This window comes from Acinonyx jubatus, chromosome D2 (assembly GCF_027475565.1).
Source record: "Acinonyx jubatus isolate Ajub_Pintada_27869175 chromosome D2, VMU_Ajub_asm_v1.0, whole genome shotgun sequence".
In the NCBI taxonomy this organism is placed as follows: Eukaryota; Metazoa; Chordata; class Mammalia; order Carnivora; family Felidae; genus Acinonyx; species Acinonyx jubatus.
The window spans coordinates 45,891,201-45,907,252 of NC_069393.1; the positions used below are offsets into that span (position 1 = coordinate 45,891,201).

Sequence of the window (16,052 nt, forward strand, 5' to 3'; positions counted from 1 at the left end):
GGGGCTGCTGCTGGCCGAGGGCAGGAGGTTGGCGGACTGCAGGACGGCCTCCGAGTGCTCGCGAGCCTTCATGCGCAGGGCGGCCACGCTGGCCGTGCGGTTACTCTGGCAGCCGTAGGTGGGGAGGAACGACAGCCCCATGGGGTCTGGGACACAGCAAGAGCACAGTGGGCCCCCTGAAAGGAGGAAAAACAACAGGCAGCCATCACTGCTCCCATTCCGTCTCCCGGGGACACGAGGTAGGAGCAAGGGGGCCGAGTGATTGTTTGGTTCAGGACACTACAGGGAGTGGTGACATGACAAGTGCTCAGGACCCCAAAGATGGACAGCACAAGGGATCCAGTTGCTAGCCCAAGGGATTAGCAGAGCACTGGGGCGACCTGACCAGTCCTGCTTCCCTCACCAACCAGCAGGGTGGCCTTGGGCCAATGTCTTGGCTTCTCCTTCTGCAAAATGGAATGATACCTACTTCACAGGATCATTACGAGGATCCAATGCAGTAATCCCACACTCCCCAAACTATGTGCCAAAGCACCCCTGCGCACTCAGAGGGACACTGCAGGAACATTTTTGACTTTTGAAGACAAAGGGAACCCAGCCATTTATCAAATGGTTACTAAGTTGTTGGGACATTAATACTTCCGGAGTTGCTCAGACCCAACCATTTGATGAACAAAACTGCTAGGTGTTTCTCATGGCCCAAGAGAGTCATGAAAAATTAACTGAGACCCTCAGGGCACTGTGAACTGAGGTTTGAGAACCTCCGAAGGAATCAGTTTGGAAAGCAGTTAGCACAGGTCAGATATGCGCAGCGGGGCTTAGGAACAACTGCCCAGCCCCAAGCCCGCTGGCCAGCAGTACATAAACCATCCCAGAAATACAGTAAGCACAGCCCTCTGCTACGATCAGTCTGAGGATAGTACCTCAGACTAATGATAGGCCATCCTCAACTGTGCATTCATTCAACGACTATCCCACAAGCACCCAGCATTGTTCTAGAGCCTAACGACCATCAGCAGGAATATGGCAGCAAGACCCGCTGTCTCGGAGTGCAGCTCTAGTGGAGAGGCACGCCGGAGCCCTCGAGTCCCTGATACAAAGGCAGGTGGTAGCGTGTGCTATGGAAAACACGAGTGGAGCATGATGCTTGGCAAGAGATCTGAGCACAGCTAGTCAGAGTGACGGCCGTGTGAATGTCCAGGAAGGCGCAGGCAGCCAGGGAGAAGAGCAGTGCAAAGGCGCAGACACAGGAACTGATGTCACCTGTTCGGGGAGCAGTGGCATGTTCAGACTGACCGAAGTCAGAGGCTGCAGGCAAGGGCAGCGCCAGATGGGTCAGGGTCATCAGGGCCAGGCTGCCCCGCAGGCTGTGCAGGATGCAGTGGGAGGAAGCCTCAGCAGCTTGGAGCAGAGAGTGTTGTGAGCTTATCCGCATGAGGAATGGGGCGGGCGGGCTAGTGGGAGAGTGCCATCCTAGGGGAAGGGAGCTTGACTCAACGTGGCTGGAGGGAATGTGGTAAGGGGTGGCCAGATTCTGGTTTAGGATGAAGGTTACAGCCTGTGCAACTGCTCCTGGACCACAGGGAAGGGGATGGATAGGAAGGATTCACACATGATGACTAGGTTTGGGCCTGAGCACCCAAATGAATGGAGATGCCATTGCTAGGATGGGGGCAAACAGAGAAAGTGGTCTGTGTGTGTGTGTGTGTGTGTGTGTGTGTGTGTGTATGCATATGGAGGAGGAAGATAGAGTCTGGCCATAGAATCCTGTGGTCCTGTTGCCCATCTGAGTTCTGAGGAGAGAAGTGAACAGCACTCAGCAGCACTAGTCCCAACCCGTGCTTGAGGGACACCCGTGGGCTCCGGCTGCCCACCACAGCCGGTGTGGGGGCAGGAATCACATAGACTTTGCCCCCAGGCTGGGTGGGTAGACTCGGCTGTTGGGATGACATACTTTGAGAGACTCTCTGAGCTCCCAGGACAGGTCAAGTGGTGGCCCCCGTGTGTGATCCTTGTGGGAGACGCACATCCCCACAGCCTCCACGCCCCTCCCCAGCCCTAGTCATCCCGGACCAGATCCAAAGCCAGATCCTACAAGGTGAGCGAGAAATGGATCACCATGGCCCCGCCAAGGACGGTGGGGATTTATTGCCTGTCCCTGAGGCCGAAGACCTGAGTCAGCCATGGCCACTGGCCCCATGTGGGTGGGCCAACCACTTCGCCCCTTCTGACAAGGGAAGTGTCCCAAAGCCAGTCCCTCATCTCTTTCTGAAAGTGCTCACCAGCTTTGGAAGAAGCAGCACTGGACATCAGGTGTATTGGGGAACTGAAATCCCAAATATTTGTCAAATTAACCCAGATTCTTCCTAGCAGCCTCCAGGCCCTTGTGTGATCATATCCCCAGGGCCCTCCCCTCCTTCCCATGTGCCAGACAGGCCTCCCTTTCAGGTGCTCATGGCAGCATCACAGCAGAGCCCTACACAGAGCTGTATTACAGAGAGCAAAGGCTCGTGTGGGCCAGGCACAGCTCGGAGCATGCCATGCCTCACACATCTCGGCTTCAGAGAAATTCTAGGAAGCAGGCTCCGTAGTCATCCCCTCCCACAGGGGAGGAGACTGAGAGTGAATAATAAGTGGCCGGCCTGGACCTCACCAGGCAGGAGGCCTGCCCCTTAACCATTGGGTCCCTCTGAAAAGAGGGCACATTTCTCCGCCTGTGAGGGAAGAGAACCCCCCTCTGCCTTGGAATGCTCTCCTCACACCTCTGTCTCTCGTTAGGGCTCCATTTGACCACCACCTCCTCAGGGATCCTTTAGGTCCTCCCCATCCAAAGTAGGCTCCCCGGTTATGCTCCAGGCTGCTCAAATCTTCACAGCGTTGGCCACAGATGGCAGGTGGACCATTGACGTGTTTGTTTTCTGTCTCCCCCCCACATACCCCCAAGACTGCAGACTCCCAAGGGGTCAAGTATCTTCCTGTCTCATTCCCCACTCTGTGCACACCTAGCACAGTGCCTGAAACAGGCCAGGCCTTTGGAAAATACCTATGGAAGAAAGGGAGGGGGGAAGGGCCACCAGCCCCAGGACCCACTTGTAGGATCAGCCCTCCCGAGGCAGCCTCAGCAGCATCCGCAGGGATGTGCCTGCCTCCTTTCCCCGGGGACAGGCTTCCCCCTGCCAGGGCCAGCCACCTTCCTCTCCCCTCAAGCACATCTGGGCATCTCTCTGTTCCTTTCCAAGCCTGCTCAGAGACAAAAGGAAGCTCACATTTACCAGCACCCACAGTTGCCTCTTGTCACCCTCCCGGCCACCCTGAGGGATAAGCATTACTCATCCCTGCTCTCCAGGTAAAGAAACTGAAGCTCCAGGTCCCAGTTTTCACAGTTCATTGATAGATGGGACCAGAACCTTCTGGTGGTGTTTCAGATCTCCAGTACTGTAACAGAGAGTTCAAATGCAGTGGTGACCTCCTACCTCAGTTCTGAGTGAGGGTCGATACAGCAGGTGGCAGACCCCAAGAGGAGGGCCGGAAAAATCACAAGTGCCAACTTTACAAAGGGAATTCTGAGAGCCCATTTCACAGCCCCACACCCCTGGTGGGCTTCCAGCCTGGGACCATTTCCAGCAGCAGCAGGAAACACACAGAAAGTCACATTCGGGCGAATCCCGAGTCCGCTCTTCCCACTGGCCCTCGCTTAATGCAGCCAGATACACAGACACCAGTTGGGGCTCTGCGGGGAGCTGCAGCCTTTGCTGGGATGGTGCCTGTGCTGTGCCAGCCAAGGACTGGGACCCCCTCTGGGTCTCCCTCCCAAAGGGAGTTCATGGGTTGAGGAGATGGCATATGAAGAACGGTGAACCCTCTCAGCAGTGAGAATACTAGACATTTTCCTCTCTGTATCTGTTTGGAATTTTTCTCATTTTCCTACAACAAATGTGAATTTCTTTTTTTTTTTTTTAATGTTGATTTATTTTTGAGAGAGAGAGAGGAGCAGGAAAGGGGCAGAGAGAGAGGGAGACACAGAATCTGAAGCAGGTTCCAGGCTCTGAGCTGTCAGCACAGAGCCTGATATGGGGCTTGAACTCATGAACCACGAGATCATGTCCTGAGCCAGAGTCGGACACTTAACCGACTGAGCCACCCAGGCGCTCCAATGTGAATTTCTTTTAAAATCAGAAACATAACTTTACTTTTAAATGAATGTTAAAAAGAGGCACATGTGAGGAGGGACCGTGAGAGGCTGGGTTGCCTGAGCCAGGCAGGCACTGGAAGTCTGAGGAGAGCTTATCTGGAGCTATATATTGTCAGGAACCCAGGAGGGGCCACAGTCCTCAGGCTCAGCCCAAGGCAGCCCTGCCCGCATCAGACACGCTCCAGAAAGGCGGGCTCCACATTATCAGGCTGATTCTTGCCTCCAGCGATGCTTTGCTCCGATGTAAGCATCAAGGCGGGGGGGGGGGGGGGGGGGGGGGGGGGGGGGGGGTGTTAAATGGTCTGTGACTCAGTGATGAAGAGGCCACTTACAGGATGAAGAAGTGGCACGTGGACAACACAGAGCCTTCTTCCCTGGGATCCACAGCCTACACCTGCTAGGTCACATCTGCCATCGGCGGGCTCTTCAGAAAGCCACCAATAACTATACTCCTCGTCCTCAAAACCCAGATTCAGTGATAAGAGAAATACATTCGTTCACAGGACCAAGGCTGCAGACGGGAGCAGAGTCTGTGCAAAGGGCCTAGTTCGCCCCCCACAACAGATGGATGAGGAAACTGAGGACCGTGAACCCAACAACTCTGGGACACTCTGTGATTAAAACTATAAGGGCTATGCATACAATGGAGAATTACTGAGCCTTAAAAAGGAAGGAAAGTCTGATACATCGACAACATGGGTGAACCTCAAGGACATTATGCTAAGGGAATAAGCCAGTCGCAAAAAGACAAATCCCGTGTGATGCCATTTACACAAGATGCCTAGAGTAGACATATTCATAGAGACACAGAACAGAATGGTGGTTTCTGGGGTCTGGGGAGAGGGGAAAGTAGGAAGTTCTTGTTCAATGGGCACAGAGTTTCAGTTTGGGAAGATGAAAAAGTTCTGGAGGTAGATGGAGGGGATGGTTGCCCAGCACAAGGGACGTATTGAATACTTTGGAACTGTCCACTTAGAAATAGTTAAGATGGCAAAGTTTATCTTCCACATATTTTATCACAATCTAAAATAAAGTAAAATAAATTCTTAAAAATAAAGCTGTAAGTGGGGCTCCTGGGTGGCTCAGTCGGTTGAGTGTCTGACTTCAGCTCAGGTCATGATCTCATGGCTTGTGGGTTCGAGCCCCGCGTCGGGCTCTGTGCTGACAGCTCGGAGCCTGCAGCCTGCTTCAGGTTCTGTCTCCGGCTCTCTCTGTCCTTCCCCACTTGTGCTCTGCCTCTCTGTCTCTAACATAAATAAACATTAAAAAAAATTTTTTTAATAATAATAATAAAAATAAAGCTGTAAGAGCCAAAAGAGAGTTCAGGTCAAGGTGTTCGGGAACATGAGGAAGGGAGGAAAGAAGGAGGGAGAAATGAAAAATGAAAGAACTGGGGTTATTTAGCTGAGCTGACCGCAGGGCACAGTGGATACGAGGTAACTGTCTCTGTATCTCTCTTGGTGCAGAGGGTGAAATCGAAGCAATGGGCAGAAGTGTGAAAAAAAGGAGTTTTTCTTTCTTTACCATCACATGCTATGTTTATGCAGAGGGCTTGCGAGGTTCCTGGTCTGCACCCCCTGAAGGTCCCCTGACAGGACATTAGAGAAACTTCATGCACGATATGGGCCATTGGACAAGAAAAGGTTTGAAATCCCTTTCAACAAAAAAGGAGGGGTTTTAGAATGGGATGTGAATTATAAAGTTGAGTTCTTCCAACTTTAACGTGTTTTCAGAATTTCCATTGGTTGTAAATGAACTGAAATTATCCAACAACCAGAATCTCTCTCAACTCCTACAACCATTTTCTAACAGAAAAAACAAGTGATTTCCACAAATAGGATTCTCATAAAAGTAACTCTTTATTTCTTCATGATTCCACAGTACCAAGAGCATCCCCAGCTTTCCCCATACGCCTCCTGCCTAAACAACCTCAGCAACCCGCCCAGAAGGACGCTGACTGAAAACCAGAAATAACAAAATGGAGATTCATCTGGATGGCAGATGAACACATAGTTACCAAGTAAAATCCCAGATCCCAAAGCACTGGCACTTTGCCCCTGCAAAGCCATACTCAAGACCCTCACCAAGGGCTTAAAGTTTCTTTCAAGAGCACTTCTCACAGAAGTTGTTCAGTTTACAAGATGACCACAAACGAGAGAGCAATGTGGCTGCTAATGGCAGACGTACTGATGGATAACATTGAGAAAAGAGACAAAAATTCATGACAGCCAAAAAACTCAACATGCACAGAAACCTGGAGCCGATTGGTACAGGGGTGAGCAAGCAAAGCCGTCCCCATGACGATGGCCTGACACCGCTGGCCGACAGCAGGAATCATCACAAGAGATGAGTCTGGAAGTCTTTCCGAAAACTGCACCAAGCCTGCGCGTCACTGTTAGTGATGGGGTAACGCTGAATCAGCCACAGGAGGGGCCGAGCACCCCCCTTTATTATGTCGGAGAGGTGACAGAGACCCTTGAGAAAATGTCTACCCCAAAAGCAAGTCATCCATTATCAAGATTCCATAAAATGAGAACAACCACAGGCCATCTCTGGGGCATCTCAGCAGCCTGCTATGGCGGAAGAAAGGGGACTTGGAGGTTTGGCCCCCAGCCCCATCCTTCTTCACCAGTCGTGGGGTTTCACACCATCTTTCCACATTTCAGCTTCCTTATCTGTGAGAGGAGGAGAGACACCTACTTTTGAGAGACATTCCATAATGCAGCTAATATTAAGGCCTCAAACAGTTACTATTTTCATAACCCCATACTAATTAAAGGGTAATTCTAAGTCACAATTCACGGTTTATTCCAATTACCGATTCGTTTCAGCCAGCAGCTGAAGAACACAACTTGTAAGCATCCCCCGGGACACCCAGGATGAGCAGTGAGCTCTGCCACAGGCAGGGAGTGTGCAAGAGGCATCCCACCACCTCTACTAGCCACACCCCCCCCCCAACACACACACACTCCTGGAGATGCAGGGCTGTCCTGCTTCCTGGATGGAACCTTTCCTATTGGACCAAAAAGTAAAATAACTTTTTCTGCCAATAGAATTGTAAGGAGTAAAGCAAATAAAGTTTAAAGTGTCATCTTTTAGGGGCACCTGGGTGGCTCAGTAAGGTGAGCATCCAACTCTTGATTTTGGCTCAGGTCATGATCTCAGGGTTCATGAGTTCAAGCCCCGGGTCAGGCTCTGTGCTGTCAGCATGGAGCCTGCTTGGGCTTCTCTCTCTCCTTCTCTCTCCCTCTCTGCCACTCCCTGTGTGCGCGCTCTCTCTCTCTCTCTCTCTCGATAAATAAACTTTTTTAAAAAACTTTAAAGTATAAAAAAATAAAATAAATAAATAAAAGCATCATCTTTTAGTTACTAGATTTCCAAACTTGGGGCTCTAGGGATTCCCCGGCCTTTTTTTAAACCTATCAAAAAGCTGTAAGTCATGAATGGGCTAAAAATTAAATTAGCTACAAAGGAAGTCAATCCAGTGTGGCATATAGTAACAAAAACTGTTACTAACCTCACGGCCCAACACTAGGGAACTGACGGAAGAAGTTAATAGTCACCCACATAGAACACACTAAAGCTTTGGCAAAATTCTATTACAGGAGGACACTTAGTGCCATGAAAAAAAATAGTAATAATGAGGGGCGCCTGGGTGGCTTGGTCGGTTAAGCGTCCGACTTCAGCTCAGGTCATGATCTCACGGTCCGTGAGTTCGAGCCCCGCGTCGGGCTCTGTGCTGACAGCTCAGAGCCTGAAGCCTGTTTCGGATTCTGTGTCTCCCTCTCTCTCTGCTCCTCCCCTGTTCGTGCTCTGTCTCAAGAATAAATAAACGTTAAAAAAAAATTTTAAAAAAATGAAACACAATAAGGAAATTTTAAGTTTAAAAAGCAGATTGAGAAACAATAAGTCAACACGATCCTACTTTGGTATATGCATGTGTGTGTATACATAATACACGTATACACATAGTATATACGTGTACGTGTATATGCACAGTGATGTGTCATATCCATGTGGAGTCATAGGTATAGCACAAATATAAATGTATTTATGAGTAGAAAATATTGATAAATTTAAGCTTTTTGGTTAAAAATTTTTAATTTCTAAATAAGCTATAAAACACATAAATTCATTAGAGATACACACATTTATAGATGGGAGGAAAACAAATGTACCAATATTAGATGCTCATACTGCTTGATTCTGGGTACTAAGTTTATGAATGATAATTATCTTTTTCTTTGTGTTTTATTGTATTTTCCACCCTTTCTATACTGACCAGGTATTATTGTCATAAAAATGGTGTCCTTTTCGTGACTCGTGATTTCCAGTCTCCTTCTATTCAGATGATGAGAACAGATGTTCTCCTTTAGAACAGAGTCCCACTGAAATTGCCAAGGAATAAGAGCTGTGTCCTCAGCACCTCACTGTACCTCCATAACTGCTAATGGAAGGTCGGCACTGACCAGTGAACATGGGGCAGAGGAAGCGCCCTGGAAAACCCACCAGGAATACTCCACCCCCCTCCCATTCTGTGGGATTCGAGGTCAGTGAGTCCCTTTGCATGGGGGATGACCAACCTGCCAGCAAGCGAACCCCCTAAAAGGCTACAACCTCTCCCCTCTAGCCCTACCAACATGAGCCATCACCAACGTCTGCACAAGAGCCATCTGGCCCCTAAATGCAGCCTGAAAATGGTTTTGTTTGGAGAACATACTACCTCCTGGACACTAAATTAAAACACACAATTAGATTTCCATTAAGTTACAGCAAATTCTGCTGAATTGATCTAATCGGCCTACATTCCTATATGACATCATGCTTTAAAGGCTTGGCCTGGACATAAATACTTAATGTAATAAATACAGTCTGAAATATTTGATCTGCTTGGCAGTTTAATTGATCTACTACAGAGACTGACAGGAAAAATTAAGTTAGTTCTGTCTCGTCTCTGCCGATAGCACATTTTCATCATAAAGGCACGTGAACTACAATTTCGGTTACAAGTAAAGCTCTTGCACACTGATTTCTTGTGGAATGTTCAGGTTAAAGATAACAGAATTGAACAAGGAAATGAGTATGTGGATTTATGAGACCTTTAACACAAATACTGTAGTTCGTGTCTTTTTCTGTGTAGATAGATGATAGATAGATAGGTAGATAGATGATAGATATAGAATAATAGATAGATGCTAGACAGAGGGAAAATGTATTTTATAATTCATAATACCAGTTCCTTGTCATTCACAGGAGTGCCTGAGTGGAAGGTGTTGGCAGATGCCTGCCATATTTAAGCACGGATTTTTAGATGTGGTGGTTATGTGCGCTCACCAATAATCAAGTGGACAAGGTCTCATAACCAAATGTCTTCTGACTCAGAACCCCTGAAGTGCTTTCTCCTGTTTCTGTTTTATGGTTTAAATTGCCTTTTACCATGAGTTAAATGTGGTAAACGAGTTTAACACGTGGTGCCTTACACCACGAGTTGTGTCTATCTGTGTACCCAGCTCACCTCCCAAACTTGCTGGAAGCACCCTTCACCCACTCTCACCCCTGTACTCCTGATGCCAGAACTAAAATGCCCCATTTGGGCACAAGGTAAACACTGAATACTTGGGGAAGGGAGAAAGGGAGGAAGAGTCTCTTTCCTGACTGCACTGGCAGAGTTTAGGTCCTCAGAGTTACCATCTCCCAGGTGGTAATCTTCCTCAGCACTTCATGGAAAGAGAAGCCGTGGTCATGACAAAGTTGCTCAATCTGATTAATGTCAAAACCCCCAGGTTAATCTGGCAGGGTATTCTGCTAGAATCAACACTAAATCCCACCCCGGTCTGAACTCCACCTATTACTTGTACGCTCGCTGTCTTGACGTCTGTTCATTTGCTCAGCAAACACTCCCTGATGAGAGGCAGCCCAGCCAAACATTCCTGGGACTGTGATAGTCTCAGGGCCAGTGCCACGGCCCCCTTTCTGTTTGGATGTCTTTGAAGGGGCAAACAAATAATGACAACACCCAGCTCCAAGGACCCTGGCACAACCAGATGCCCAGATTCTGGGCAGACCGATGCCAGTTAGCACCGCCCTCCCTCCTTGAAGCAGCAGCCAAAACCCTGGACAGGCAGGCTGCTTCTCCCACTGCCTCTGGGCACAAGCCAGAAACCTTCTGCTCAGCTCCCTGCACTCCAGGGCCCCATTGATTAGCAGGAAGGGCAAACCCATCAGCACCCATAGGAAATGGCTTCTGGAAAGTGAGTTGCAGTTTTTAAAGCCAGAGAATGACAGCAGGTGCCTGTAAAAGGAACAGAATCAATAAAGGGTGTAGGGGGCTGGCCAATGGGACACCTGGGTCCCTGACTTGTCCTACTTCTCACAGATGCACTATGTGACCTTGGGCAGCCTTATCTCCTCTCTGAGCCTCAGTTTCCCCACTATATCCTGGAATGGTAACACACTCATTAAGAAGATTCCTGGGGCACCTGGGTGGCTCAGTCGGTTAAGCGTCTGACTTCGGCTCAGGTCATGATCTTGCAGTTTGTGAGTTCAAGCCCCGTGTCAGTCTCTGTGCTGACAGCTCAGAGCATGGAGCCTACTTTGGATTCTGTGTCTCCCTCTCTCTTTGCCCACCTGCTCACCCACTCTTTCTCTCTCTCTGTCTCTCAAAAATAAATAAAACATTAAAAAAAAAGATTCCTTACAAATCTTAGGTGCTGGGATTCTCTACCCTTGTCTTCCTGATATCAACTAGGCATGGAGAAGACTAGGGTTGACCCAATCACTTTCCCCATAAGGATTGACTACCTTCTGCCCCTCAAGTTTCCCTGTTCCCCAAATACCTATACCCTTACAAACAATACAGGGGCATCTACAGGGCTGTGTTGCTTTTCTGGAGCTGCACACACCCCAGACTTCATAAAGTGTGCCTTAGAGGCTAAGAGGCTCTCCCATTGAGGAGCAAATGCTTGCAAGAAATAAGATCCTCTGCCCCAGAGTCCAAAACCAAACACTAATTAGATCCCGAGTGACCTCTCAGCCTCATCAACATAACCCTAACAATTTCCAGCACCTACTGGATGCTTAGATGTGCCAGAACACAGATACACAAGTCCTGTTGGGTATGGCTATCATGATCCTCATCTCACAGGTGAGGAGACTGGGGTCTGCCCTAAGTTGACCCCAGGATGAGAGGGAAGTAGTTCTGGGTCATGGCCAGTCTGACTCCAGAACTTGGGCTCACCTTGAGGCCATGCCATCCTCTCCTGAGAACATGCCTCTGTCCAACTTCATGCTCTGCCCTTTCCTCAACAAACTAACCCTGCTTACCTCAGTGCCTTTGCTCACACTGTTCTGTCTGCTTGGGGTCCTCTTATCCACTGGGCAACTCCTATGCTTCCTTCAAGTCCAACTCAAACATCTCCTCTGGAAAGCCTTCCTTATTCCTACAGGGAAATGTGTCCTCCCTCCTCAGGGCTTCCCCCACTCCTTGCATGCCCTTGTTGGCTTCTAAGAGAGCACATGACTATGTCACATGAGATGGAATTCTTTGTTGACTATCTCTCCAAGCTCACCCTTAGCCTGTGAACCACTTAAGACAAGGATGTGTCTAATTCATCACCAGAGGCTCAGCCTCTGGTTTAGTCTGACAAAGTAGGGTACTCAGTGGATGAAGAATGAAAAAAAGGAGGGCCCAATTGTTCCTGGCATCCAACAGGCAGCCAGGACTGCAGGCTAGGATGAATAGACCGGAGCTTCCCAAGTGAGGTCTGTCTCCCACACCAGAGCAGCATGACTTTTCCTTCTTTACCCAAGCCTAACTACCATTTGCTCTGCATTTGGGGCAGAGGTAAGTGGCTTGGAAGGTCCTAGATGTGAGCCAGATATGGCCAGTGCCCTCAAAGTGCTTGTAGTCAAGATTGGGAAGCAAGGTAGGTTCAAAAACACCCCAACTCAAATCACAATGCTGGAGTATCTTTGATACTTGTGTCCATCAGTGTCCAAAAAGGGCCTTCAATGAACCAACCTCCTGGCATTCATGCCTGTATGCAGTCCTCTCCACTAAAGTCTAAGTTGGCCCTGTGACCAGCTTAAATCAATAGACTGAATCAGAAGCAACACGGTGCCTGTTCTGGGTGTAAGCCTTAAGAAGGTCTGGCATCTTCTTCTTTTACACTCTTGGGAATCAACCACCATTCAATCTCACCCCAAGTTCACCATGGGAGAGAGAAAAAGAGAGCTCCCAGCCTCCCAGCATCCCTACCAAGCCCCCAGACAAGGAAGCAATACTATGTTGTAAGTAGCTGAACCCAGCCAGCCCTCGGAATAAGGAGAGATAATAAAACAGCTGGGCAGTGCTGCTTTTAATAGACTCAGTTTTGGGGGTAAAGTAAAACAATATTAAAACCTGGAATGGAAATTATAAGAAAATCACAAGCCAATCTTCTCATGATCATAGATGCAAAAGCCCCTAAAATATTAGCAAACAGAATCCAGCTATAGATAAGAAGGAAGACATGTCACATCTAGTCTGGGTTTATTCCAGGAATGTACAGTTGGATTAACATTAAAAAAAATCAATCAATGTAACTTACTGTATTAACCCATTAAGAAAGAAAAATCATGTGATTGTCTCAATAGCAGCAGAGAAAGTATTCAATGAAATGCAACATTCATTCATATCCATGATTTTTTTTAATAATAATTAAATAAAACTCTTAGAAAACCAAGGCAAGAAGAAAATATCTTTACTTGATAAAGGATATCCAAAACATAAATAAATAAAAGACCACAAATATAACTGAAACCCTGAGATCAAGAATAGGCAAGGAGTGGTCACAAAAACCACATATTGTATGACTCCATTCATATAAAAAGTCCACAGCAGTAATAGCAAAAATGTTCACGGTCAGTGGTGTCCTGAGGCTGGGGGCGTTGGGGAGAAGTGGGAAGTGACTGCTTATAGGTACAGGGTAATGACAGTATTCTGAGGTTGATCCTAGTGATGGCTGCACAACCCTTTGAATATACTAAAAATCATTGAGTTGTACCCTTCAGGGGATGAATGGTATGGTGTGTGCATTATATCTCAATAAAGCTGTTATTAAAAAATAGAATAAGGCAAGGATGCCCGTCATCACCACTTCTACTCAATACTGTGCTAGGGTTTCTGGCTGGCACAGACCAAAAAGAAAGAAAGAAAGAAGAAAGAAAGAAAGAAAAAAAGAAAGAAAGAAAGAAAGAAAGAAAGACAAACCATCAGGATCTGAAAGGGAGAGACCAGCTATCTTTATATGCAGATGACCTGACCATACACATATCATAGAGAATCTACCACTGAACCTAATTACATTAATAAATCTCCCAAACATAATGCTGAGCCAAAGAAGCAGACATGAAGAACCTGGGTCTCGTATGATTTCATTTATACGTAAAGTTCAAAAGAGTCAAGATTCGATAGTAGTGTTTTTGTTTAAGAAACAAAACAGGTGAACACAGAGGAAGGGAAGGAAAAATAAGACAAAAACAGAAAGGGAGGCAAACCATAAGAGACTCTTAAATACAGAAAGCAAACTGAGGGTTGCTGGAGGGGAGGGGGGTGGGGGAATGAGCTGAATGGGTGATGGGCATTAAGGAGGGCACTTGTGATGAGCACTGGGTGTTGTATGTAAGTGATGAATCACTAAATTCTACTACTGAAACATAACTTGGAAGAAGTTTCTTGGTAGAAGAAAGAAAGAGGAAAGAAAGAAAAAGAAAGAAAGAAAGAAAGAAAGAAAAGAAAGAAAGGAGGAAAGAAAGAAAGAAAGAAAGAAAGAAAGAAAGAAAGAAAGAAAGGAGGGAGGAAAGAAAGAAAGAAAGAGAAAGAAAGAAAGAAAGAAAGAAAGAAAGAAAGAAAGAAAGAAAGAAAGAAAAGAAAGAAAGAAAAAGAAAGAAAGTTTCAGAATGCCTGCTTAGGTGGTTGACAAAGCTATATTAGCATAAAAGTCAGCACAGTGCTCTCATTTAAGGGGAAGAAAAAGGGTCCCAGGCACTGGGGGGCTTCTGGGGTGCAGGCAAAGTCCCAGAGGGTAGGTATATTAGGTGCTTAAAATGGGTCACTACACTCTAGACACATGCTTTATGAATTTTTCTCATGAATATTATATTCCATCATAAAACACTTTTTAATGTTCTTTAATTGTGTGTGTGTGTGTGTGTGTGTGTGTGTGTGTGTGTTTTAATTCCCAACCCAGAGGAAAAAAGTGCTTAAAGAGGAGTAGAGGGAAAATGCTTTTTGGGGGACTGGGAGAAGGAAAAGACTGCCTCTAGCTCTGAGTTTAGCTTCGGTGGGCAGATGTTTATTGGGCAATAAAGCCCTTTCAGTTCCAGAATCTGGACACTTTAGCCTGGCCTGAGCCCAAGGCCAAGGCCAACGTGAAGCAGGGAGGGAACATACTTGGCTAAGTAAGGGGCCTTGCTCTCTGGAAGGATGTGGCCAGACCCTTCCCCAGTATGGACACCCTGTCCCCCGCCTCCCCTTGGTACAAACACACACACACACACACACACACACACACACACACATATACGGGACTCAGGACCAGGACTGCTACTCCAACTGCTAGCAGCTTCTGAGCTGTACCTCAAACAGATAATAGGAGATGGGATCAGAGCTGTCTGCCTTGGGCCCCTCCAGCATGGGATGGCTGGGGCCACCTCAGCTCCCTGGGAGGGGATGGAAGGGGAGAGTAAAAAGAGGTCAGACCTCATTCCCTTGCGCTGCTGTTTCCTCCCCTCAGGCATGACTCCAGGGACTGAGTGCCCCCATGCCTGCCTTGCCCAGCATGCTGTCTCACCTCCTCCCCTTCACCGCTCCCTCCAGTTAAGGACAGTCAGATGGGATGCCCCTGCCCAGTGCAGGAGAGTGACTGTGATCTCCCAGCGTGAGCCCAGACTGAGTTATGAAAGCTCTCCCCTGGCAGCTGTAATTAGTCTCCACCTCACACCCCGCTCTCACTCTCCGAATCACAGGTTAGAGGCAGCCAGGCTAAGTGCACCAGGGAGAGGGGGCCTCCGCCGACTGTGGCTCTCCTGCCCCCATCGCGCTCGTCCTGTGGCCAGCACTTCCCCGGAACAAACCCAAGCGCCTCCCTCAGCCATTAATAACCTCCTCTGCATTAATGAATTGTGAACACAAGGCTGGCCATTAAGACAGCACAGGAAAATTCTTTGTGTTGCAAAAGCTTTTTCTCTGGACACCCATTACTGTTATGCAAACCCTCCCTGCATGGGGTAGGGTCCTGCTGCCTTTTTATTTGAGAGTTTCCATGGAACCCTCAATAAGGAAACACACTAACTGCATGCCTGGCTAGGACAGGCCCTCTCTGACCGTCCCAAAATACAAAACTTATCACTGCCTGTGAAGCCCCAGAGAAGGAATGGGTGCCCTGCCCAGGAAATCCTACCAGGGACAGGAAGGAACCCCCACCATTGCCAAATTTGGAACAAGGAAGGTTACAAGGAAAAGATAAGTGACAGCTGCAATAAACTTCAGAGAAATGGAAGACATTTGGAAGAAGCAGACGTTTCACAGGCTCCTTTAAAGGTGAGTGGGACCCAGGGACTTGGAAATGAGAATGGAGAGATGTGGTGATAATGATAGCCATTTACTGAGCATCTCTCATGTGCCACACACTGTTCCAAGAGCCTCAGGTGTTCTAGCTCACGTGCTCCTCATTCAGTCCTATGACTTCAGTCTTATTATGATCAAGATCCCCATCTTAGAGCTGACAAGAGGCAGAGACTCCCAGGACCGTGCTCAAGACTTACATGGCTAGGGAACAGAAGGACGAGGACCCACACAAGGCAGGCCACCCCAGAGCGC

At 47.9% G+C, this 16,052-nt stretch overlaps 1 protein-coding gene across 2 annotated transcripts in view; it reads right to left on the minus strand.

Moving 5' to 3' along the window:
• DRGX (dorsal root ganglia homeobox) overlaps positions 1 to 16,052 on the minus strand; it is a 32,759-nt gene that overhangs the window by 2,223 nt on the left and 14,484 nt on the right. For both annotated transcript variants that reach the window (XM_027062540.2, XM_027062537.2), the window contains exon 6: positions 1 to 176. This exon is cut by the window's left edge and continues 2,223 nt beyond it. In XM_027062540.2, the coding sequence (XP_026918341.2) occupies positions 1 to 176 (176 nt within the window). The remainder of the gene's footprint in view (positions 177 to 16,052) is intronic.